Source organism: Mytilus californianus, unplaced genomic scaffold (assembly GCF_021869535.1).
Source record: "Mytilus californianus isolate M0D057914Y unplaced genomic scaffold, xbMytCali1.0.p SCAF_7, whole genome shotgun sequence".
In the NCBI taxonomy this organism is placed as follows: Eukaryota; Metazoa; Mollusca; class Bivalvia; order Mytilida; family Mytilidae; genus Mytilus; species Mytilus californianus.
Genome location: NW_026262723.1, coordinates 106475406 through 106501942, shown reverse-complemented (window position 1 = coordinate 106501942; position 26537 = coordinate 106475406). Strand labels below are relative to the sequence as shown.

Genomic DNA, 26537 nt, shown 5'->3' with positions numbered 1-26537 from the left:
AGCAACATCCCAGCAGCGCCTGCATACGGAGTATATATCTCCCAGTTGATACGATATTCCAGGGCTTGTATTTCCGATCATGATTTCATTGATAGAGGGTTGCTGCTCACAAGGAAGCTATTAATCCAAGAGTTCCATGTGGATGAAGTTGAAATCATCCCTTCGTAAGTTTTACGGACGCCATCACGAGTTGGTTGATCGTTATGGAGTATCTGTTTCACAGATGATAACGGATATGTTCCTAATGTCGTAACTACTATCCCGTCCCCTTTTCCCGAATGTGACCTACCGAATTAGACTTATTACCTGGTTTGTACTAACATGAGCAACACGACGGGTGCCAAATTCAGAGCAGGATCTGCTTACCCTTCCGGAGCAACTGAGATCACCCCCAGTTTTTGGTGGGGTTCGTGTCGCTCAGTCTTTAGTTTTCTATGTTGTGTTTTGTGTAATATTGTTTGTCTGTTTGTCTTTTTCTTTTTTAGCCATGGCGTTGTCAGTTTACTTTCGACTTATGAGTTTGAATGTCCCTCTGGTATCTTTCGCCTCTCTTTTAACATATGGAGACTACTCATAACTAAATTAAAAAAAACCCAAATCTAATTCATACAAAGGTTCTCTGAAACTGACAACATCAAGATGGAAAACATATTTTTACGTTTGGTGGATTTGTTTATAAAAAGAACCACATCAGATATCAGGCTTATAAGTATTTACGCTAGACGCGCTTTTCGTCTACAAAAGACCAATCAGTGTCACTCGAATCCCAAAAGATAAAAGACAAAATAAAGTATGAAGTTAAAGAGTGTAGGACCCAAAATTCTGAAAGGTATACTGAAAGTCGGCATTCCTATTGGGACCAACCATGCTGCTGTTCTCACCAACGATGCTTTTTTCACATGAGATAGGAGCTTCTCTAATCTCCAAGAATAACGAAAAGAAGCTAGCATCATCTTTTAACATCACGTTTCAATATAAATTAGGTGATCTCTTTTACTGTAAAAAAATATAATATCAATGTATATGTTGTAAGAACGCTTCTATACCGTTGACTTTAAATAAATTGTAGTGTTGGGCAGCCTCTGCTTCATCTAGAAACTGTCATTGAGGATTGATTGAGAACAAAACAATACAATAACATATATGATGATTCAATTTCCCCATTTCGAACTTACCATTTCTCTATAGAAACATTCAAGCAGCGCCTTTACCCATAAAGATAAGCTCTTAAAAAAATCATCGAAGATACCAAGCTTATAATTTTGTACGCCAGACGCGCGTTTCGTCTAGAAAAGACTCACCAATGACGCTTGAATAAAAAAAAGCTATAAGGCCAAATCAAATTAAAAGACATTAAATGTCAATTTGTAGATAAAAGTCAAAATATGAAGTAAACTTTACTGTGTTTGCTGTAATGTTCCATCGATATTGTATAATGTTGATGCGATCAACATATTCACCAAAATTTAAATAAAGGACATCCTATTTTCTTTCATCAAACTAAGACTAAATCTGTCATTCTGTCTAAAGACATAATAGTGTAAAGTTTAGAGAAATCAAAAGTTTTTTTATCTACTGCATTAGAGGGACTTAGATTGATTGTATTTACTATATCTGACAAACCCTTTCGGAATTTTGGGTTCTCAATGCTCTTCAACTTCGTACTTTATTTGGCCTTTTTAACTTTTTTTTTATTCTAGCGTCACTGATGAGTCTACTATTTTGTAGACGAAACGCCCGTCTAGTGTACTAATTTCAATCCTGCGATGTGTTTATTGGAATGTCTTGTATCTACTTCTGATTCACACGTCCACACGAGTAGATAGTTTCAAAGTAACACTGAAGCCAGGTTTTGATTGCTGAAAAAAATAATAATTAGGATTTTTGGAGCATTTGGCAGAACCAGCAATATAACGTTGTTTGTAAGGGCATATTCGTATGTAATTTGGGTATCCAGCATAGTGAAGGAATATCTAACTCTTCATCTTTGGTTTAAATTCTACAGAAACATAAAACAGACCTATGATTGTTCAGAACTTCGTCTTTAGTGAGTGTCATAGGATCGAAGGAGTATATATTGAGTTTCCATTTGACTTGTCAATACCGTTTTCCTTTTAAAAACAGCTTATAGAATGTAATTTACAAATAAAAAAGTCATTGTTTTGGGCTTTGTCTGCGGGAATTACAACATATTTATCATAGGCGGATCCAGGGGGCCCTGGGGGGCCGTGCCCCCCCTTTCGTGGGAAAAATTTGGTTGATTATATAGGGAATCACTGAAGCATGACTGGAGCGGGCCCCCCTTATGTCAGTCAGCGGGCCCCCGCTTATGAAAATTTCTGGATCCGCCACTGTTTATTGTGGAGATAGTGAACGTGTTTAGTAATATTTTGACCTATGAAGAAAGATGATCCACGAATGTTCATAGACCCATTAAGTTTTGAATTTTGATATGCCACGAGCTTTCATAGTATTTTATAAATTCCCATGTTGAAATTTGATAAAAAAAAAATCATATCATACAATTTCATTTGCAACATTTCAAAAGCTCCAGGATAATAGCCACCAAGATCAATGGCCTCTGTCAAAACTGAAGTCAAATGACGCTTATGAACTAACAGTGCTAATCTATTCAGAAAGAGTATCTTCATCTTCTTTTTTTCACGTTTAGCCCATTGACTGGGATAATAGTCGATTGAATCCATTAGTATTTTGAAGTTTTTTTTTCAAGTAACTTTATGGATTGAGGCTCCAAGTAATTGGTCACTAACTCTAAAACTTTTCGTAGATAAGTGTTTTTGCCAACGCTATTTTCAACAGCCGGATTATAGATGATTGGGGAACTTGCACAGATGCAATCAAGAGATTTAGACTTGAAGTACTCACAATATAAGAGCCTGTTACATATGTTTGTTGCTTTAAATTTAAAAAAAAAGACATATAAATTATACAAGATGTTTGAGAGCAGAAACACTAAATCGTCTAAAAAAGAAAAGCCAATGTTAGATGAATGGATCACTTAAAGCATACATGTACCGAACTACTGGTTACTGTGCAAGTGGTTACCTCGGGGACTGAAAATCAACAAGTATCGGTACCATAAGAGAAATAAAAAATAAAACAAAATTTGTGGTTGCCTTATACAACCAGGACTTCAACAATGATTTCTTGTCCGGGCTTAGAGCATCACTGTCGAAAGGCAAATCTGGTGTAGTAAAATTGATGCCGTAAATGTTATTACTCTCACTGGGTCGAATAATTTGCTGATGAATGGTAAGTCCCCGGTGGTATTATTAGCTCATTGACCAGTACTTTGGCATGAAAAATTAAGGCAACAGTGCGTTTTCGTAAATCGATTAAGATGAGACAAATCAAGGTAAAAACAAAACTGTGTTAAGAAATGAATGCTTCTTTTTGTAATTTTATTGCAGTGTAAAAGTGTTCACCGAAGCGCATTTTGTATTCCGCGCTTAATTCATTCTAAAGATGTGTGCACTGTCAACACTTTTACAGCCCTATCAAAGTACGAAAAGAAGCATTCATTTCTTATAATTACATTTATAGCTAAGACCTTGAAAGAAAAAGTTTTTATTTTATTTACTGGTGCACTTTTTTGTGGAAGCACGTGTCATCAAGAATGTAACATTTCATTTTGATATGAAGGTTAATTTTTAAATGACGCCCGATTGTCGTTACTCAATCAAACTAACGGATTTTCGTGAAATATACATGTAATGTAATTATAATTTCATGAACTCCAAGAGGATTGAGAGCGAGTGCGTCGACAGGGTAAGCGTTTCCTGCTATGCATGCCTCATCCGCTATTCCGAATTCACAATCAGTAAAATTTCACAGAGAGAAAAATGACACAATCAGTTAAATTACAGATCAGACGACAATACTGGTATCTAAAGATCTAAAACCGCGACAACAATCTTTGAGATTGCATTCTGCTTCATATGAATATACAAAAATCGGCCAGTCGTGGTGAACAACCATTACCCATTGGAATACCGACTGTCTTCTAAAATATCAATAAAACAAATATGTTGTCGATTAAAAAATCGAGTATTTGATGATATCAATTTCGGTGTATTTGTTGTGGGAATCAGTGTGGTAAGATTTCTCGGGACCTAAAACTAGGAATTTGTATCTGCGTCTCCTATTTTTGTAGAAAAAGCTCTGTTTAATGAGACGATGCAGTCGATTTTTCTATTGAGCATGAGGAATAATAGAGTTAAGAGTAAAAATTCGAAAGTTTTTATATTACTGCAAAATTGTAAAGCTCTTGGAATATTTCTATAGAATTTTTTAAGAATCCACATCTGAATAAAAATATCTCATTAAAATATTTATAAAATACGGATATTGTATTATTGAAAGTTGCTGTTTCGAAATCATTTGAAATAATGGAATGTAACAACTCCCTTATACATAGCTCTGATTCCTTGTCCCGTTTTGCCTTTACTTTTTGTCCTTTCGGTTTAATTAGTTCTTTAACGTTTGTATTATAATTACTGATTTTCAAATCTTTGGCATCGAGCATCACTGAAGATACAATAATTGTCGAAATGCGCATCTAGTGCATTGAAGTTGGTACCGTTAATGTTATTGGAACAGAAAACCTTAGCCGTATTTGGCACAACTTTTTGGAACTTTTGGTCCTCAATGCTCTTCAACTTTTTACTTGTTTTGGCTTTCGATTTTTTTTTATCTTAGCGTCACTGGTTAGTCTTGTGTGGACGAAACGCACGTCTTGCGTATTAAATTTTAAACCTGGTACCTTTTGTTAGCTATTATTCGTATGTTTCTCTGTCCTATATGTTCTCCCATTTATTTGTATTGTAGTCCTGTCATGTAATGTTGTCATTTTAATGTTATATTTAACATTGCCATAAAAGCGGGAGGTTTGGCTAGCCACAAAACCAGGTTCAATCCACCATTTTTTTCTTAAAATGTCCTGTACCAAGTTAGGAAAATGGCCATTGTTATATTATAGTTCGTTTCTGTGTGTACATTTTAATGTTGTGTTTCTGTTGTGTCGTAGTTCTCCTTTTATATTTGATGTGTTTCCCTCAGTTTTAGTTTGTAACCCGGATTTGTTTTTTTCTCAATCGATTTATGAATTTCGAACAGCGGTATACTACTGTTGCCTTTATTGGAGTCACATTAACTTGTACAAACTTGTGATACATTTTATTTCACAACACGTTTACATAGAACGAAAACCTTTTTTTAATAAGTTAAAAGTAATGTTCTGTTAATTTAATTAAGAGGATATACTTATCCACGAGTCGTGGAAAGACAGACAAATAGGGCAAAAAAGAATAAGATGAAAGGACAAATAATTTTCCACAAATCTTATAAGAAAACCAACGACCTTACTCTCGAAACCAAAAATGATGAGTTCATGAATGTAAATACAAATAAACTTTTAAGGCTTAGGCTCACCAGTGATTGTCATTGTGATGTTATACTTAATATGTACTTAAATGATGAAAATCTTGTCGACGGATTTTTTTTGGGTAGTTTTTGCTTAAGTAAATTCGGATAAATAAAATTGCTACGACCATCTTACAGCTCAATTGGTAGAATTTCTGTTGGTTTTGAATGAAATGATCAAATATGAATAACACTTATAGAAATATAATGTACATGCATGAGATGTTTTCAATTTTATTCATAACATTTTTAGCATTAAACTTTCGTTCACAGATACAGTCGGAGAGAAATTTTCTGATTGAATAAGCATGTAGATCATTTCATTGATACAAAAGCGGTAACTCAGATGATATCATTTTGAATTTTAGATTTCATAAGCACACGAAGTGTGCGTAATGGAATCCCAATTTTATGAATGACCGAAGACAAGATATGAAAGTGTTTACTCCCCTTGGCCGTTGGTTGATGGCAGCACCGTTATTTCATAATCAGCTTCACGACAATATATATATTTATTACCTGATTAAAACTGCTTTTTGAAAGTCACTTCCTGCCAGTGGTTTTTCAATAAAATCTAGAAAAAGTTGTGAGATTTGACTATTTTAATAGCTGGTTCTATAATTTCCGATGATAACACACCAGCTCTGAAAGCTTTAGATGTACAAGCTGATCTTGTAGAATGAGCTTTATAATTTGTTGTATCAATATCCTCTGGAATTCGGTTTTTTATATGTCTAATTTTACACATAGGCAGATAGGCGGAAATGATTAAGTTGCCACTAATTAAGACAGGAGTATTACGTATAAGATTTAAAAAAAAACTGTGAATATAGTATCTGTCCTTTTACAGAATATCAGATTGGTATGGTCTTACGTTTGCCAAATTTACATGACGTTATTCCGCAGACACAGAAGCAATGATTATAGAGCCAGAAAGAGGATAATCAGCTCGCTGGCTAGTTTTATCGTTCGTCAAGGCGGATATTACAATCAATACATACGATATCCCGATGTATCTCCTAATTCCATATGTATATACCAAGATGGTGTAAATTTGACTGATATTGGTAAAAATATTTTGCTTATCACAATTCAAGGCGCTGTAGAGGCCTTTCTTGTCTACACATCACACACTTTCCCCAATGAGTATTAAGAAATTGCATGATATTCATTTGAATTCAGTTATCGTTAGGGTTTAAGTATATGAGTCCTTTATATCTCGTTTTGTGTATTTGGCACACAGCTTCTACGCAGCTCTATCCGCTTTTAATGGCGGTTCATCCGACAGTCATTTATGACTGCCTTGGTTAATTTGGCACATTTCGCTGTGTTTCCTTTAAATATTCGTTATTTGGCGTCATATTTCATTTAGCATCCAAACATTTGATATTGTGGGTCTCTGTATCCAAGGACCACCACACAAAAATTTACGAATCTCTGTTTCCCAGGATTCATTTAATTGGATGCTTCATTTATTATTAATAATTAGTTATCTAGTTAGTTATCTAGTTATCTTTTTGTAGTTTGCCAATATGAAAGGTGACTACGTACATTTAATAATCTATTTACTATATATATATCTTAATTGTTTATCTAGTTAGTTGTCTAGTAATCGTGTCGTAGTTTGCCAATATGAAAGGTGACTACGTCCATTCAAATATCTATTTACAATATATATATATACATATATATATATATATATCTTAACTGTTTACCTAGCTATATGTGTTTATAATTTTATAATAAAGCGGTGGCCAAATACTGCCAATACCGTGTTTCTAATCATTGCGCATCAATAATAATATGATCACCTTTATCACATGAAATCTAAATTTAATTCATGAATTTTAGAAACCCTCCCTGCAGATGTTTAAGCAAGTAACATTGTCAACTTTTGAACTAATATTTTCATGAACAGGGACGAATTGTCACCCCATTCTGTAATACAACTTAGAACTTAGTCAAGATCAAGATAATTGATATCTTGGTAAAGGTGTTCTTACATTGAAGATTGCCCTCATATGATGGATTATAGCCGGATGCTTGCCCACTGAAATACTATACAATGAGTTATGACATCTGGAAATTGCAGATCGATATGTGTTGATAGTGCGATATTGTTTTTGCTCATTGAATAGTGTTGTTAAAAATTCTATTATATTTTCCACAGATGTCTTAATAGGATTAATTTTCCTATAATTACAACAGCTAGACCATCGTTTCCAGGCGCTTTTGTAAGAAGCTCTGGTACCAAGTCTCCATGCTTTGGAGTATTACTCTGCAGCTGCTTTTGATAAATTTGCTGTAATTGTGTGTCCCCCGATACCCTCCAAGCTGCCAGATGAAAGGTTCCTGACAGGGCCAGTGGATGGAATTGTCCTGTCGAAGATTTCAGAATATGAAGAAAAATGGGTAGACGGATTGGGGGTGCAATCGTCATCATTAAAAGCATGGGATACCATTGCTGAGCTTGCCAAATTGGTGTGATTAAAATAGTTGTTGCTTTTTCTTTTTGTATTTTTGCCAAACATCGCCTTATTATGCAAATTGGAGGGAAAGCGAAGCCTTTCAGATTTGTCCAAATTAGAGAGAAGGCGTCTGTAGCCACAGCATTTGGGTCTGGTCGCCAACTGGCGTACCTTTCTACTTGACAATTTAAACGATTTGCAAACAAGTCTATTTCGCAATTGCCTAGTACTTTTATTACTTGGGAAAATATGTCTCTGTCCAGCATCCAGTCGGATGTGTCTGACGTTTTTCTGGATTCCCAATCTGCAATGGGATTTAACTTGCCTGGGAGATGCTCTGCCGTTAGAGAAATCTCCCTTTCTTTGCACCACTTCCAAATTTCTTTCACCATTTGTATTAAGGTGCCCGATTTTGTGCCCCCCCCCCCCCCCCAATTTTGTTTATGTATGCTACCGATTTAGTATTGTCTACTCTCATATGAACAGCTAAACATTTTGCAGATTTGGTGAATACTTTAAGCCCTAATAATGCTGCTAATAATTCTTTTAAGTTTTTGTGTTCTCTAATAATTGGAGACCCCATAGTCCCCCAGTACTTATGTTTCCGTAAACAGCCCCACCTTTGTTTGATGCATCTGTGGTTATAACCATGTCTGGGGTGGCCGATATGATAGCCCTCCCGTTTGATTGATCGATCTGATTTATCCACCATCCCAATTCTTCTTGGACACCTTTTGAAAGTAGATTTATGAGGAGAAAAAGAGTGCAATCTCTTGACTCTGTCAATTTTTCGTTTGAGTCTGCCATTAGTAGGATGTCGTCGAGGTATATAATCAGACCAATCTCTATTTTTCGAAGTTACACTACAACTGGGTTCATTGATTTTGTATAAATTCTTGATGCACTTGCCAGACCGAATGGAAGATAGGTGAATTGGTAAATTTTGTCGTCCCAATTAAAATTCACATTTCCACTGTTGGGTTTTCTTTAGAATGTTCTCTGATAGAATCATACATCTCCCATAGTTGGGAGAGTGGTCCCATTATTCTGAAAATACGCTTTTGGACAACTTGAATGCTCTTTTCAGCTCCCCGATCTAAATCGGCATTCAATCTGTTCATACTAGGATAGACATACTCGTCTGTTTGTTTACACTGAAAATGTAGATAGCGTGCTCTAGAATATTCTTTTCAACAATTTCGTCTCACACGAACGTTGAGAATTTTGTTTTGTTATATTTCAAACGTTCTTTTGACAATATTGCCTTACCCGCTGAACTACTTGCAGTCTGGTTGAATCGTTCATATCTCGTAATGGCGGATATCGTGTCGGAACAAACACTTTTCGAAGACGAGTCCGTATCACTTTCACTGTCTGATTCACTACTACTTGAATCGGAGCTATCAGTCGAGCTTTCTGACGAACTGTCTGAGGAACTGAAAACTCGTTTCCTTTTTCTACCCTTGTTCTTACTAGGACTTGTAATTTTTTTAATTTTTCATGATTAAACATGTGAAATTACATACTACAGTATTAGGCACAACTTATAAAAAATTAAGTTACACTTGTAAGATCGATCAAGTCATAATGGTATAATAAGATATAAATATTACAATTGATTTTGTTAATTAAAAGCTGCTTCTAACAATTGCCCCTTCTGATCCATTTTACTTTTTGTGCAGGGGTTAAGAAACATACAGAGTATTTTTCTATATTAATCTAATATTTTAAATATTCTATCCCACCATATTTTGTGTGAAATATGTTCTTACATCCACATTTGTATATATAGTATTTAGATAACAACAAAATATTATTAACTGTTTTACTGTTGACAAAATCCTCAGACACACCTAAAATTGACTTTTTTTGCGCTGAAAGGCAAGAAAATGTCATGATTTCTAATCCAGTCTAAAATGGATAGCCAGAAATTTTGTGTAACATTACATTCCCAAAAAATGCTAAAAATATTTTCTCTGATTTCTGAACAAAATGGACATAGTTCGGTTTTTTTTAATTTACATTTCAATAAAAATGAATTACGTGGTAGAATCCTATGAACAATCTTAAACTGAAAATTTTGTAAAAACGAATTTCTGGTTATAATAAAAGGCATGGAATAAATAGTATTCCTATCTTCAATCTTCATATTTAAATCTATTTCCCATTTGGTTTTTTCATTGTTGCAGGTGTGAACGTGGTACAAATTAATGGAAATAAAACAAATTAAAGTATCTTGTCGGAGGTTATGAAACAAAATTTACATATCTTCCTGAATAAATGGAACATAAAATCGATGAACGGACATTTTACTCTTCATTTCGTGAAAGAATTTTAGAATGATATCTTCACACGTTATGCTTCAGAATTCATTTTCTAATCATTCAACATAGTTGTGTATGTTTCTATATATTCCTTATAGCGAATGAAAATGTTCTATAACGTGTGGAATAAAATTACGATGCCACATATATTATTTGTTATAATTTTTGAATTGGATAATATAAACTATATCTAGGAAAAGGATAACATATTTTATTTTTCATAGTCACAAGTCCATCGCGAGGTTGTACCCTTCAATCAAAGGTGAAAACATCGGTACATGGTATAAACTCAAAACAATCAAAACAAAATAATTCATGTGAAATCCACTTAAAGCAAAAACAAAACGAAAATTTGATGAATACCAAACTTTTGAAGCTTACATTACCATATTATATTAAAAAAAACAATTTGATATATTCGCTGAGACATAAATCAGACATTTTATAATTCATTAAATGCGACGAAGCGGTTTGCTGACTCAACCACATGATACGCTTACATTTAATGCAAAAATTTACAGAGAAAAAATAATTTTTAAAATTTTAACACAAAGAATATAAATCGTTTAGAGCACAAACTCAAATGAACTTCTATAAATAAAAAATCAACCCTGTCAAAGGGACCTTATTTTTTACACATTTATAGTTTAATATGAAATTAATACAACAGAGATCTTTATAAAATCCGAAATAAAGATAGATAATGCCAATTTAATCAACCTGCCTTTTAAGTAGTCAAAAGCTATTTTTTTACATTGTTTTTCCATGGATTTTTGGAAAAGTAAAGGTTATAAAATATGCAAATCTTATCCATTTCAAAAACCGATTACGATAGTCGTCGACATTACTTAAAGTGGTTTTTTTTTCGAGCAGTCATAAATTTCGCTGATTTCAGCGGATAAAGAAAAAATCGCCAATGAAAATGAATTTCGCCAATGTATATGCACATGTCCAGGATATTTTATCTATGATACAGTAGGTGTATAACGGTTATTAAAAATCATCAAATATTCCAGGCTTATATATATACCAGAAGTTTTGTCTTCAATTAGCCATACCGGTGTCAAAACAATTGAAAACAATATTAATGTTTCGCACTCACTGCACAGTACTTAGAACTTAACGAACAATAAATGGAAATGTGTCTAAATTTAGAATTTCAACATAATGTATTATTAAAATTCTGGTCATGTAATTTAAATAGTCTTAACTTTTTAAAAAGAGTCAGATATTTAAGCATGTCTAAACATGAAATTAACGTTTTATTTCGCCAGTAAAAAAATATCAGATACAAAATTAGATCCTTAAAAAATTAGGCACACATCATGCTGTCAATCTGGTTTATATTTATAAAACTAAACAATTTGTTATCCACTAATGATTAAAGACAATTATTCGTGTGTCTGGTTTAATCATGGTTTCGAATGGGGAGGAAAAAAACACGGAAATGATCACCACTGTAGTAATTACACACGGAAGTAAAAAAGTTCAGATATTTAATATTCTACTATAGAAGGGAAATCACCTAAAATTTCCAACCTATTAATAAGTGTGACTGCTCGACCGTGAATTCTTTTAAAGACCTAAGAAAACTGATAAAGGTATAATTGTAAACTATCATTATGATTTACCAAAGGTTCCTTGTTCGGGTATTTTCCATATCATTCAACAATAGTTAACAATTGATTTGATTCTTTAAGCTTTTTCTTAAGTATGTTTTTTTTTGTTGAAAATGTGATTCGGAATACTTTATTATTTCTGAAACAGCTTAGTTGATTTCAAATTAGATAAGAGGCCCTATATAGATACTTTGTATTATCTTTAAAAGTTCACATGTTTAAACAAGTTATAGAATATAATAAATCTTTTCTCTCCTGACCAGTAAATATCTGATAGATTTCAACCTTTGTCCACATAAACAAGATTTTATAATGGTTAATTAGTTACTAAAATTTTTATCACTTGAGAGACACGATAGTTACCCCTTTATTTATTTCCTTTTCTATTGCCTTTTTTTTTCTTTCTTAAAGTTATGGGTTTTGATTGACCCTTGTTATCTTCTTCCCCCTTTTTTGCCTTTTATATATGTTTGGAAAACAAATTTCGTAATTATAAATATGCATAAATGCAACGCTGCGTTAAATTGTTTTGTTGTTTCCTACTTTTGTTTTATTTCCATTAATTTGTACCACGTTCACACCTGCAACAATGAAAAAACCAACCTCATAAAGTTGGTAAACCGTTTCTTGGATGACTTTTTTGTATTACGTATTTTAAGGTACAAACCTTCCTCCGAATGTTGATCATATTATATTGAAAATCTATCTTTTAATCTTATAATCAATAACAAAAGCTGTTTATGTTTTCTGTTGATGCCTATTTCTATCATATACATCACTCTGCTGTGCATGCTGAATCAGATAATATCTCGTAGCTTTCAAATTTGTACTATAGTTTCTTCCCAAGGTATATTTTGTAAATGAATATATTCATCCAATCATCGACTAACTTTCAAGCAAGAAGTCTTACCATATAATAACACCAACAAAACATGATTTTTGAAAATAAAAAGTGTCTTTATCATATGCCATACCATCATTCGTCATTTCAGAAAATCACCTATCTCGGAAAACAACTGTACGGAAGAGAGCAAAAATGAAGAAAAACACTTATAAACAAGAAAGATTATAGTTTCTTGAAGCAAACTTAAAACACTTCATTTAAAAGTGCAGATAATCACGATGTTGTGAAGTGCCAAACATAAAAGTGTACAGAATTTCTTTCTTTCCTTTTAACATTAAAGTCCACTTTATCATGATTTGTTGTTATGGCAATATACCTGGATTACATTTTTAATATTAATATCCATATATAATGAGTAACAGAACCACAAGGGAATGAAAAAAAGAAAAAGATCGAGATTGTCATTTTTTCATTTTCCACTAAATAAATAGGTAAATTTATAGATAACGTTTACTGAAAATCTTCCATTTACCAAACTTCATTTCGTACGCTGCATTCCCCCCTGACCATACACAATTCATTGGTCTATGTTGAACACAAATTGAACTTGTAAACATGTGAAGTGTACCGTTAGTTTATAGAATTTAAATGCATTTTTGATAAATTTCTCTAGCCTAAACGAAAGATCTTGGAACGATTCTCATATTTGATTGATTCACCAATAATATGACTATGAAAATAGCTGAATGAGAAATATTACTTTGCATCAAATTCCTGCAAATGGAACAGTAGTACCATATTTATGATAGCATGATGTAAATTTTGTAATATTTGCATTCTTGTTAATTGAATCAAATCTGAATGTGTAACACGTCCATGTAGAAGCAATCGAGAAATGTACATCCAATTAACATGAGCTAATGGAACAGCATCATCAGAGAAAGGAACATCTACAATTAGTCCCTTTTTAATGCTGATATCAGAAATAAGGTCGATGTCCTCTTATCAAGCCTAAATTGATATAACTCGAGGGATTGAGATAAATCTAAAACTGAAATGATATTATGCATTGGTAAATATCAAAAACGATATTTTATGAACAAATGAAAAAAGGTTATACAGTTCAAAGGAAAAAAAAACACTTTATATATGACATTTATATTTCTTTGGATGACGGAAAATCATGTACGTCAAAAAGTTATACGCTTCTAAACTCAACAAAATCACCATGCAGAAAAGAAGATAATTATATTGATCACAAACAGATTGAAAAAGGAAAATAATAAAGATCAATTTAAACACTATTAAATTAATAGAAATCATTAGTAAACAAATATCGATCACACTATCATATTTCAATGTACATAATTAGTATTAACTGAGAAATAAATAATTATACAAAATTGTGTTTTATTAACAATATGATTTTCTTCCTGATCAACCTTAATTTTTTTATGAAAAACTATATAGATAGATGAAATAAAAAAAAAACCTATTTATTTGTACTGTAACTTTTAAAATGTCAATAGATTAATTGTTGGTGTGCATTTTCTTGTTTTCAAAATGATTCCAGTCCCAATACCAACACAAGAACACAATCTGCTTTGCATTTTTTGTAAATGATAAATTCTTTGGTTTCAAGACATTATAATATCACCAATCCACATTTACACTTGATATCAGTATATCAGTACATTTTATCTAAGGATGAAGGAAACAATCTGTATTTACATTTTGTTAACAAATCAACCAGATATCAGATTTCAAACAAATATCCACTACAAAGTCAAGTGTAATGAGATCAAACATCAGCTGTGTCACCTGTATCTACTTTGAGGTCGATCTACTGTCTCTAGAATGGAATTCTTTCCTGTTTCTAGAGCGATCATTTTTCACGTCTCTAGAAAGACTCTCTTTTCGGTCTCTAGACCTACTTTCCCTTTCTGGATATTTCGAACTACCTCGTGAGGATACATTTTGGTAGCTACCCCGATGCATAGGCCTATTACTTCCTCTGCTTCTAAAACTTGACCTAGAATCAAAAGGTCTGCTATTAAAATTTGATATTGTAGTTGACCAAGGCCTTGAAGAAGAAATGAATCCTCTTTTACTAGAGAAACCACGTGATCGCATGCTTGGATTATATCTTGTTTTATACTGATTGTTGTATGTTGAACTGTAATTTGATCGGTTGTAATTGTTGTAGGCAGGTTTGTTTACCATACTGTATGTCGGTCTGCTTACCGACGAAAATCTTGTAGTCCTGGGTCGTTCAAACGTAGATGAACCTTGTGTTCTTGTTGAGGCATTTGTATTACTAGAATATGGTCTTTTTACTTCGTTTGCAGATTTATGTGGTTCTTGTAATATTGACTGTGATTGATTAGGAAATGTGTCACCAGGATTAATTTTATTTTCAGTCACTCGCGCTTTTACCATGTCTAGAACCATTTCCGCCATTCTTCCCTCCTTACTGTTATCATTACTTTTATCATCGAAAATTATCTTCTTCAACAAAGTTGACATTGCCTTTGATAATGTATTATTGATATCTGATTCTTTGGTTTCCTTACTGCCTGATGAGCTTGAAGGGTATTCTCGACAACTTACATCACTGATCAGACCACTTGTGTGACGCTTTGGGGATGTTTGGCGATAAGAATCATACCTTGCATTGTTAGCATGTTGATAAGAATTTAAACGGTCTTTTGGGGACAAGGTGGTCAGATACGAATTTGCCCTGTTCTTAGGTGACAAACTACGGTTAGAGCTTGTCCTATTCTTTGGAGATGCACTGCGGTAAGAAGCGATCCGATTCTTCGAGGACAAACTACGATCACTAGAACTACTACTATCTCTGTCACGTGACCTACTACGAATTCTACTTTTTCTGAAAAACGATTTACGGTCACGGTCATCATTTTTATATTTTTTATACGTAGATAACAATGTTCTGTCGCGTGAATCACTTCTCTGTCTTTTCCTGTCGTATCTTCTGTCATGATCGGGGGAAACACTACGGAGTCGTTTAAACTCTGATGTTTCATTTCTATCTAATGAATTACTTTTTTCTCGTTTTATAGAAATCCTAGGATAAGTGTTCAAATTCTTGCTCCTATCATTTATCTCATTCTGACTATTACTACCGGATGAACCAAAAGATGTTGAAGTGATATTTGCTGCCTTAACCTGATTGCTATGACTGGGAGAAAAAAACGTGCTTTGATTATGAATATGTCCACCAATGTAACTTTTCCTTTGATTTTGATTGGTCGAGTTTGATGTAATGTATGACTGCTTCCCCATACGATACTGTGATTGACTAGCAGTCCTGGAAGGGTTAACGTTCAACCTGACAGTGTTGTTATAGCTTTTCTTAGAAGGTGAACCAAATCTATACTGATTGTTGATAGAATTATTTGACCGTTTACTTTCATTACTATCCCATTTGCTTTTGACAAACCAGGTTCTGTTATCAATTGATTGAAATCGTTTAGAACTGTTTACATTATAACGTGAATAACTTGAATAGTTTTTTGCATTTGATGTCCTCCTGGAGTTTTCCTCTGGGCTGTCAGTGGAAGATGAACAGCTACTTTCGGAGCTTCTAGACCTAGATCTGCGTTCACGTATTCTTGACTTTGATAATCCATCAGCCCTATTCAAATGGAGTGTTTTCTTAATATCTTGGTTATCATTAATTGTCGATGTTGAATAATGAGTACGTATTGCTTCCAATTGATTTAAACCAGGGTCTTTATGTTGCTTATCAGTGGCCTTACCTTTCTCACTCCTTGTTGGTGTTTTCTGTTTGCTAGTTCGATTTTGAATGTGTACTTTTGATGAATCCCTATATGGAGATGAATCTGAACTGTATGTCGACTCTGATACTTTTCTTTTTACCGGCTTTTCATTTATAGTCGTCTTAATTTTACCGGTTTTCTTTTTCGGAGGTTCGATGGCCTTTGACGAAGTGATACCATAATATTCATCTTCTGTAACTGGTTCCTTTTTGATCCGTTTGGCGACATCCAGTGTTTGTTTTTCATTTGAAGTAACTTCATTATACACTGCATTGAGAATACGTGTAGCCCTAGATGTGTCGTCAGTTTTGCTGCTTTGCTTTTTTGACAGATGTTTATTTTGTATTTTATCAATACTTTGTTTATTCAAAGAAACTGGAGTATTTTGTAAATATGATTCAGATGTTTTCGATAAACTGTTGGTAGATGTAACACTTGTAGTTTCCGGATCAGTCAATGTTATTGAATTTGAAGCTATGATAATTGCAGAAGATTTCTTTGGAGGAACATTGCCAGTTATAACCTCAATAGGCATGTATTCCTCACCAGTGTTGGCCGTAACATACTCTTTGGATAAGTGGGTAGATTTCAATTGTTCATCCTGTTTATCATTGCTGAGGTGGTCTGTACATTTAACAACACTTCCCTTTATACATTTTTCGCTAGAATCATATAATGTACTGTCCAACACTGTTTTAAACTTTTTCGTTTTTACATCTGTTTCACTAGACTTCACTGCCTTTTCACCAATTTTGTTATGTGAACAATTATCTTTTTCAGCATCTCCTGAGTTGCTTCGTACCCTGTCTGAAAATAAACCTATAACCTGTTCCAGATCTTTTAGTGTTTTGTCGATTTCGGTGGTGATTTCCTGTGATTCTACAGTGGTTATTGGCAGATTTTCGGATTGTTTAAGAGCATTAGATTCTATCGTCTGATTTTTTGGTTTATTTTCCTCTGTAAATTTATTAATTTCAAAAAATGGTTCTGCATCAGGGCTACACGGTTCTTTCTTAATATTTACAATAGATTGAGGCAGATCTACTTCTGTGGTTTTGCCTTTGTCATCAGTTGTTGATTCGTCTGATGTTTCGTTTATGTTACCGCTTTCTGTTTTTGTAACTGGTGTGTTTTCATCTGACCTAAGTTCCTCTTTTGGACTAACCGGTTCTTTCTTAATATTCACAGAGAGTCCATTGAGAGACAATTCTGTATGCATCATGCTTTCAGTTACTTGTTTATTCATAAGATCAATAATGGATTCATCCAAATCAGAAGTTGGTGACAGTAACGATTTTTTCAAAAGATGATCACCAGGTTTACGACTGCAATTTGCTTTGTCAGACGATACGTTAGCAACGGACATTGAAGACAGCGATTTCGATGCTAAAACATCAGATACACCTGGTTCTTGCTTAATAACTGTCTTTGCGAATTCTTGTGGTGTTTTTTCTTGTGTTTCAGCAGTTGTTTTTTGTACTTTTGGTGGAGACAATTCATTAGAATCATTTGTTTCCCTATCACAACTTTTTTCTATTACATCGGACGATGCGAACTTTTCGAAAAGATTTTCACGGCAGATAAACTTTGGCTCTTGGTTTCCTGAGATTTTACCATGGTTTGAGGCATGTTGGCTATTTGATTCTTTCGGTGATTTTGTTGAAGGTTCATTTTCTCCCTTTGTTTTTGTGTCATCCTGCTTAATTATTTTGTGATGTTTGGAGGTTCTTGTATTTGTGTTTTTTGTTTGTATATGGGGTTGTTCTGACGCAGCAAAGGCAGCTGCTACCGAATTAGCTGTTTTTCGTTTGGTAGAAGCTATAACTGGTGATATGCTTGATGATATGAGAGAGGACAATTCTTTTTCTAATCCGCTTAATTTCTTATCATTTTTTCGTTTATTTGTAACCTGATTTGTTTTGGCATGACTACGACCTGTTTCGATACGATCAATTTCATTTTCAAGTGGTTCCATTTTAACCCTCAATAATGAATCCTCCTTTGTGGAGGAAGAAATATCTGAAGCTTTCTTTTCATTCTCTTTACCGTGTTGTTTGATGTCATGAGTTTTACTATAATCTAACTTTCTTAAAGAAACAACAGGTTCTCCCTTTATATTCGGGTTGAATTTTTCAGCGTCAAATATGTATTCCTGCTCCTGTTTGTTTTCATTTAAGATGTTTATAGCAGATGTTATCGCTTTACTTTTACTTTTAGTTTTAAAATCTACTACTTTAGCCGCTTGCAACTCTGATGCTACACTTGCCAATATATCAAGATTGTCCAAACCTGCAATACAAGACTCCTTTGGTGCAGAATAACTATGATCTTCTACAGCACTAACAGCATGAGACATGGGTGATTCCCTTATTTCAGGTATTTTACTTTGACAATCTGTATCACAACTGTTCTTGTTATCGTTTGCCTTTTTTTCTGTCACAACTACTTTGTTGCCTTGAACATTACATTTAGACTTACATGATAAGTCTAGACCTACAACATCACCACTGTGTTCATTGTCAAGTTGATTGTTGCTTTCTGCTGTATTTTGTTGTTGCAAACCTTCATTTGAATGATCTTCCTCATCACCAGCTAATTTTTCTGTTAAGAGTTCATACAAATCAGAGGGATCCATTTTGTAAATTGCTTCTCTAAATAATGTTTTAATGTCAATGTTTTTATCAGTTGACGAACTTTCAATTGGTTCTTCACTTTCATGTTTAACACATTCCTCAACGTTATTACTATCATCCTGTTTTGAACTTTCCAGTTCCAGTTCCTCCTTCACAATTTTCTTCTCTATTTGCAATGAGTTATCTGTTTCCTCCATGTTATAGGTTTTAGATTCTTTATTGTCATCATTTTTTTCTTTCTTTGCATCAAGTGTTATTTTGCAGTTGTCTATGTTTTCTCTCTGTGTGCTACACTGAGACTCATCAGTAACTGAACAGGCAATTTGATTTTGCCTATCTGTATTGTCTGTCATATCTAAATGTTTTCCGCACGCAACATTCTCAGACTGTTTGGCTCCTTGGTCTCCAGGTTCATCTAATGTAGGTGTTGAGGCACCACTACTTAGTTCCCTGTACCTAATTATGGCATGATCGACCATGTCAATATTTTCGATGCTAGAGGTAGAGTAAACACAACTGATTTTGGGTGCAAATTCTACATCACAACCTGTTGTTTCTGTCAAGGAAGACGAATAACTATCAATCGTTGTTAACTCTTCTTTAACAGCATCGCTTTCATTTTTCTCAAGATCATGGTTTGATTTAATGTGTCGTAACACTGTCAATTTTGACTGACGTAGTTTTATCTCTTCTTCGATTTTCTGAAGTTTCGTTTTTATACAAGATTTATCAGTTTCAGCATTTGCAGGTTGATCTTTCTCAGAGGAAGATCGTTGTTTTGTTGGTGTTTTTGACCGTTTTCTTACGGGCTTAAGCTTAGGCATTTCATTTCTTCGCTTTCTTCTTTTAGCAGAATTGTCACTTTCCTGTGAACTATCCGAGTATTCACTTTTCCTGTTACGTTCATCACTTTTACGACTACGACTTCTGCTTCTTTTCCTTTCAGTCCCTTTTAAATGACGCCTTTTTATATAAGTTCTATAACTCTTGTTACCGTTTGTTGCTTCTTTGTGTTTCATCTGTGCAAGAAATCTATCACGAAATGACAGGAACGGCCGATTTACTGTGACACGATATGGCTGTCTCAATTGTATTACTGCATACGGTACCGCTTGACGAGGATGCATCAGAGGAAGCTTAGACTTCTCATCCAGTTGGTATATATAAATCTGAAAAAATTAAAGAAATAAACCTTTAACTTTCTTAGTCTTCTTAATAAGCTGTTACTTGCATAAACGAAAAATAGTGAATTGTTAATGCTGGTACAGTTGTTTTTCACGTTGATTGATAACGTTTGATTTTGTCTGTTTTTATGTACTTCCCTTTTTTTAATTTATCTTGGAGTTCGTATTTTTTTGTTTTTAAATATTGGTAAAAGGGGTAAATAAATAGAGTTCTCTTATAGTTGTGGCCTGTTATCTGTTTCCCGCATATAGAGATTTTTTTTATCATAGTGAACGGGGTGTGCTATGAATAAGTTATACGAAAGTGGGTTAATTTGGTAAGCAAATCAAATTTCAATGTGAAATTGGCTATCCGTTGGGTCAATGGGGACTTTAAAGGATAACACGGACTACCTTTTACTCCGGTGTAATAAACATACTTGATGTCATCAATAATTGCCAAAGATTAGGTTATTTTGATATTGAAATTAAATAACTTCATATCAAGCGATACCAATTCTTACTCGTTATGAAACCTATAAATGTCTATAAAGCATCACATGCTTATGTGTGCCAAGTAAAATTGAAGGTTTGGATTCGATGTAAGTATATAAATTTTTAAGCAAATGCAACAATCTCATTGCTGAAACGTATTACATTTTCGTATAAACGCAGTCTCGTATCATCCTTTTAATTGTGTATATTTTCTTAATATCAGTTCGTTATCGATACTTTTACTCACTTAATCAGATAACTATTAAAACCCTTACATCAATTGAAACATTACTGGAAGGAAAACTCGATTTACTAAAGAAACATAAAATAAAATAAAACAATAACTACAGATAACATTGAGAAATTAAAACCAATTCGATTATGAAGAGTAGTTACTCACAAAATTATGTGCAAGTCCTTCACATATAGTTATGTTTGGATCAGGTTGTATCATAGACGTGTGTGAATCGTAGTGTTTTGACGGATGAAGGAGTGTTCTTCCTTTGAACCTAGGCATTACCTTTTTTACCCTCCCTGGAACCACCTGAAAACAGATTAACATTTTGTAGTTTATGAATAAAACACATAGACACTGCACTACCGTCAGTCTTGTAAAAAACATCCTTTATGATGTTTTAGTTTTGAAATGATATGATTATGTACTTTGGCTTTATCGGATTTGTCTGCAAGTAATAGATTTTGTACATTTTCAATATTTTAATATAAAATTTGCTTCAATTTCAAAAGGAAACTGTGTATTTTCGCTGCTTAAATATCATCTTTAAAAAAAGGAATAAAATATTATCTCTTCAGTGATGCACTAGGCCAAAATATTTGAAAATCAAAAACCTAATACAAAAGTTGAAGAGCTCATATATTTTTGTAAACATTATTATCTAATTTATCTAAAAAGTTATTCTCATTGTAATGAAAAAATACGTCATACTTCGTTTTATATATTCATACAATCAACAATTAAATATGTAAACAACTTACCCTCAGTACGACAATGCATCTGGCAGTAATGAAGTTCCTAAAAGTCATAAATCGAAGAAGCATATCGTAGTTTCTATTCAAGTGAAGTCCAGCACGCGTGTCACCCAATATATTTGTCTTTTTTTCTGAGCATCGGACTCCATATTTACACATGCTCACAACAGATCTCCATGACTCAGCTAAAAAACCGAACTCCTCTTTCAATTCTTCTTCTGTTCTTCCCTACAAAAATTTGATGCAATAAAGAATAATTGACAGTAACGTTTTCATAATATTTCCGGACAATTTCAGGCATATCCAAGTTCACGTGTCGTGTGTTATTAAAACGGCATTAAACTATTTGCATTGTATTCGCTTTTATAACAATTGTATGTTCTGAATTGTCTAAAACGTTTCCCTCATTTCAGTGCTAAATACATCGTCATTCTTGTTCACTATATACGGTTTTTTTACAAATATTTGTTCTGATTTTCATCTTTTTAATGACATTACCACACTTTTTGTCATATAGATGAAAGAAAAAAAGGGGTTAAGTTTGATTTACCATTTTTCTAAGAGCTGCTTTTCTATCTTCAAATGCCTCTTCAAGATCAGGGTTGTCAACTATATGCATTTTCATGGGAATCCAACCTCTAAGTGGTCCCTTTGAAAGACAAGTTTTCTCCACATTCTCCATCAGTTCACGAGCCCATGTACACGTTAATGGCATAAACGTTAACACGTCTGAAATAGGAAAACAAATGAAGGTACGTTTCTATTAGACAGACTATAATGTCATGAGAAAAGAATAAGATCGAAATTGAAAAGGGAACAATTTTTTCTTATAAAGTGATATTTGTATAACGAGCTAAGATAATATGGGAGTCTTTTTGGCATCTTGGATTGCAATTGAACGCAAATGATCGGTTGAGATTTTTACTGGATTTAGCAAATTTCAAGACAAAAGAATGCAATTTATATGTGATATTTTCATTTACACGAATTCATTGTTATTTTTTATGGAAGTTCCCTTTAAGGTCAATGAACAGCAATGGACTATGTCACAGATTTAGGTAAAAGTTTGCATACATCTTTGGCTCGTTGAACTCTAACTGAAAATTGACAAAATAATACATTTCTCTCTTTCATTTTTCGCCGACTTCGGTTTTACGGTATCCTCTATTCAAAGTCGTGTTCTAGGAGAAAAATACAAACAAACATTTGAAATAAGCGTAACGTCATCGCGTTGTTAGCCGAAAAACGTCGATTTTGACGTTTTCACTACCAACTAGGTAACAGATTGGTTATTACACAAACAAAAAAAAAACCAAAGTCGGTGACCATATGATTATTTCATATCATTGAAACGGAAATTTATGTATCAACAACATAGAATTCTTTAAAAAATTATATGGGTTGGAAATTGGAGATATGCTTATTTTAAGACAAATTTAAAAGCGTTTTTTGACGATTTTATGTGCTTTCTACACAAATGATTACCTATTTTGAAAGAATTCAGTCAGTACTATTTCAGAAAATAACAGAGATAAATACATTATTTTGTTCGATTTTCAGTTATGTTGAACGAGCCAAAATTTGAGGAAAAAGAACATTGCAACATAGTCCATTTACTGTTCCCTTACCTTAAAATAATAGTTAATAATAATTTTTTTATTTTGGTAGCTGGCAATAAAATCGGTTTCGTTATCCTATTGTTTATTTTTATTTTTTTAAAACAAATGATTTTATAAGAGCTATATCTTTTTGGCTTTGAATTGGCTTCAGTTACTACAAGCACTCTTAGATTGGTACTGTGTATAGTTTGTCTTTTTGTAAGTTGTTTTTGTGCTTTGTACCAATCTTATGAGTAAAGCCATTTCCAACGAAATTGTATGTGTTTGATTTGGTATGGCAGAATAAAGTGTTACTTATATATTGTGTAACTGATACAATGTAACGAACAACCAATTGCTGAGACAGCGAAGAACTGGTGACTTGATAATGCAGTCTTTGCTTAAAATGTTCTCAAAAGTATATTTCTGTTTGGGAATCGAAGATTGAGAACAGACCAAAACAAATCTTATCAACTGAAATTATATAGGCTTGAGTAGATTTTATTTTGCTATTCAAAAATGGGATGTTGACGATAAGAAAACTGAAATCTTCGCGGTAGTCATATATTTTATTTTTCAAAACAAAAGAGTAAGATGCAAAGCAGGCATTCTTGTCTCTGTACTTTATAAAATCACATGTTTAGAAAGAAATAAGCCAATGTGATATAATTAAAAATGAGAAACAAGGACCCCAAAGAACAAAGATGTGAATAATTACAGATCAACGTACGGCTTTCAGCAATGAGCAGAACCCATACCGTAAGCTATAAAAGGCATAACAAAATGTGAAACATTCAAAAGAGAAAACTAACAGCTAATTAAAACAACAACAATGAAAGAAACAAATGTTGCATATTCAAACATCGGGGCTTACAGGTTCTTGTCTTGTTACATTTTTCTAAGTGCGTAATCTTTCTATTAAAAGAATGGTGTAACAGCTTAACTTTAATACAAATTTGTCGGAAAGGGCTTGACTCAACAGATCGGCAAGAAGCGTATACATGTACAAAAGAATAAGAAAAAAGACAAAAGGGATAAAAAGAGTTCAAATTGGAATTCAGATTATTTTACTTGGGAAATCCAAAGCAACAAACGAGATGTGTAGACAAAGAAATGACGTAAATTAAGAGTGACCACTTAAGATAAGCCATTTGTCCAAACTAACACCCACAGAAATACTGGGATTTTTTCCCGTGATTAATATGACTATTTCTCATTGTATTAAATACCATTTTTGATATAAAATCTCGAATGTTTTTTTGTGAAAAGTTTTGTATTTTCAAAATCAGCATATTGCCTGACATTATCTGCCAAAAACCAGGAAATAAATCTAAGTATGCGATTTTGATATAATGGCGGTTTAACATACACAATACGTTAAAATTGACCTACACGTTTGTCGGGTCAAGTGTTTGTTGTAAATATGTAATTTGAAAAACGAACAATTAACCTTTAAATTGTAAGTAAGAAAATCATTATTGTATTGGAAATGTTTAAATGAGTTTAACGATTCTTTTCCATATTTCGATTTGATTATATATCATGTCCGTTTGTCCTGTTCAGTTGTCTTATCTAGACAGATACTGGTTGAACATTGATTTTAAACAAAAAGATAACAGTATTAATATTACTTATTTAATGACTCTCGTTTGGATGTCATATTTCGTGTAATGTTTTATTAAGTAAAAAAATCATTGCTATTATTTTTTTTTCTTAAATTGCAAGTTCTTGCGAGTACTAGTATATCATTGTTTACTTTGCTATCCCGATTAATAGTTAAGACATTCTTTGATCGTTAAGCTAGATAAGGTTACAACTAAAGTTTAAATATTCGTCCTTCTTAAATTGTAAACCATACTAAAGTTTAAACAAATATAAAGAATGTGAATTCAACTAGATCAAACATCACAAAAGAGTAGGTAGACCATTTCATTTAAATAAAATAATTTCCTGTATTAGACTACAACATATATTATAGCATTTAAAAAAAAATATTCTGATCTTTTCTTGCGACAAAAGAAAATACCCAAACTTCAAACGACAAAAGAAACTACCCAAACTTCAAACTTTACTTTTCGTGGAAAAGTTAAGCATGTTCATTTATTAATCCAAAATGAATTCTATATCACCAACTTGACCTAGTTAAGTTGCCAAAGAGTGAAGAAGACTTTTAGAACACAAATGATTATCATTTCAGATATTTAAAATGTTTGAGCTTAAAACTAAATCGATGAAATAAAAATTACCTTTTCTTATTTGTGTCATAATTATCCTATAATAATGAAACTGTCACGAAATCCTTGTGAATATATTGTCAAATTGTTATCTGGGTTTACGATCATGTGACTGTCAAGGAAGTTAGCCAGCTCATTTATGATATATAACACAGTTGTTAAGTAAACAAAGATATTACTGTAGATCTATTTTTAGGCGTGGGAATTTTCATCAAAAAGGAAAACTAATATAAAATCAAGTATTGTTACTTGTTCTCAATAAGTTTAACTGAAAATAATTCATCAGAATAAAATTGTAAATAATTTCATTGATATAAATAGCGTACTTCAATATGGATGAAATTCAATTTAAATCTTAATTTTCTACTTGGTAGTCGTTTTATAGCAGTGATGAAATATCGATTGAGAGAAAAAGTTTGAAAGAAATACCTTTTCTATAACTGGATATTGACTGCATGGTGAATATTATGTCTTAGTTATAACAACAAATGAATCTGGTGTTTTTCCACTGCTCTCGCTTTTCCAACGTACTTCCTTATCTTTGGAATTCGTGGAAGATTTATACCTGGAAACAACAGATTGTGTTGCTATTTTTAGTTTATGGTATTTCTGCAAATTGCATTCATGCCAAAAAACTCATCATAGGCACATAATTGTGTACGCCCGACGCGCATTTCGTCTACAAAAGACACACCAGTGAAGTTCGTTTAAAAAAGTCAAATGCCAAATAAGTGACGAGTTTAAGAGCACAAAGGACCGAAAATATCGAATGCTTTTGTCAAATAAAGCTATCCATTCCTGGGGTATAAAATCCAAATATATACTTCGAACAATTCAAAGTTTTACAAACAGTCAATTTGTATACATGGCAATATCAATGATATTTAATCTCAACACAGAAGTGCTGACTAATGGGCTGGTGTT

The 26537-nt window shown here is 33.1% G+C and overlaps 1 protein-coding gene across 2 annotated transcripts; it reads right to left on the bottom strand.

Moving 5' to 3' along the window:
• Window positions 1–13926: 13926 nt before the first annotated feature.
• LOC127709344 (uncharacterized) lies at window positions 13927–26085 on the bottom strand. Of its 2 annotated transcripts, none has more exons than XM_052214817.1 (5): window positions 26043–26085; window positions 22332–22510; window positions 21788–22009; window positions 21192–21335; window positions 13927–20302 (listed from the first exon to the last, which is right to left on the bottom strand). In XM_052214817.1, exons 1-5 carry the CDS (start codon window positions 26068–26070, stop codon window positions 14525–14527), a joined length of 6351 nt encoding a protein of 2116 aa, XP_052070777.1. In that variant the 5' UTR covers window positions 26071–26085; the 3' UTR covers window positions 13927–14524. The 2 variants fall into 2 exon arrangements, with proteins under 2 accessions (XP_052070777.1, XP_052070778.1); XM_052214818.1 differs by lacking the exon at window positions 26043–26085 and adding an exon at window positions 25626–25737.
• Window positions 26086–26537: the final 452 nt, after the last annotated feature.

Bases quoted from the DNA above. Each gene is read 5' to 3' on its own strand.
- LOC127709344 (XM_052214817.1), bottom strand. From the start codon at position 26,070: ATGCAGTCAATATCCAGTTATAGAAAAG. The intron at 21,336-21,787 runs GTAAGTTGTTTA...ATCTGTTTTCAG, and splicing joins GATGCATTGTCGTACTGAGG to GTGGTTCCAGGGAGGGTAAA. The intron at 20,303-21,191 runs GTGAGTAACTAC...TAATTTTTTCAG, and splicing joins AAGGACTTGCACATAATTTT to ATTTATATATACCAACTGGA.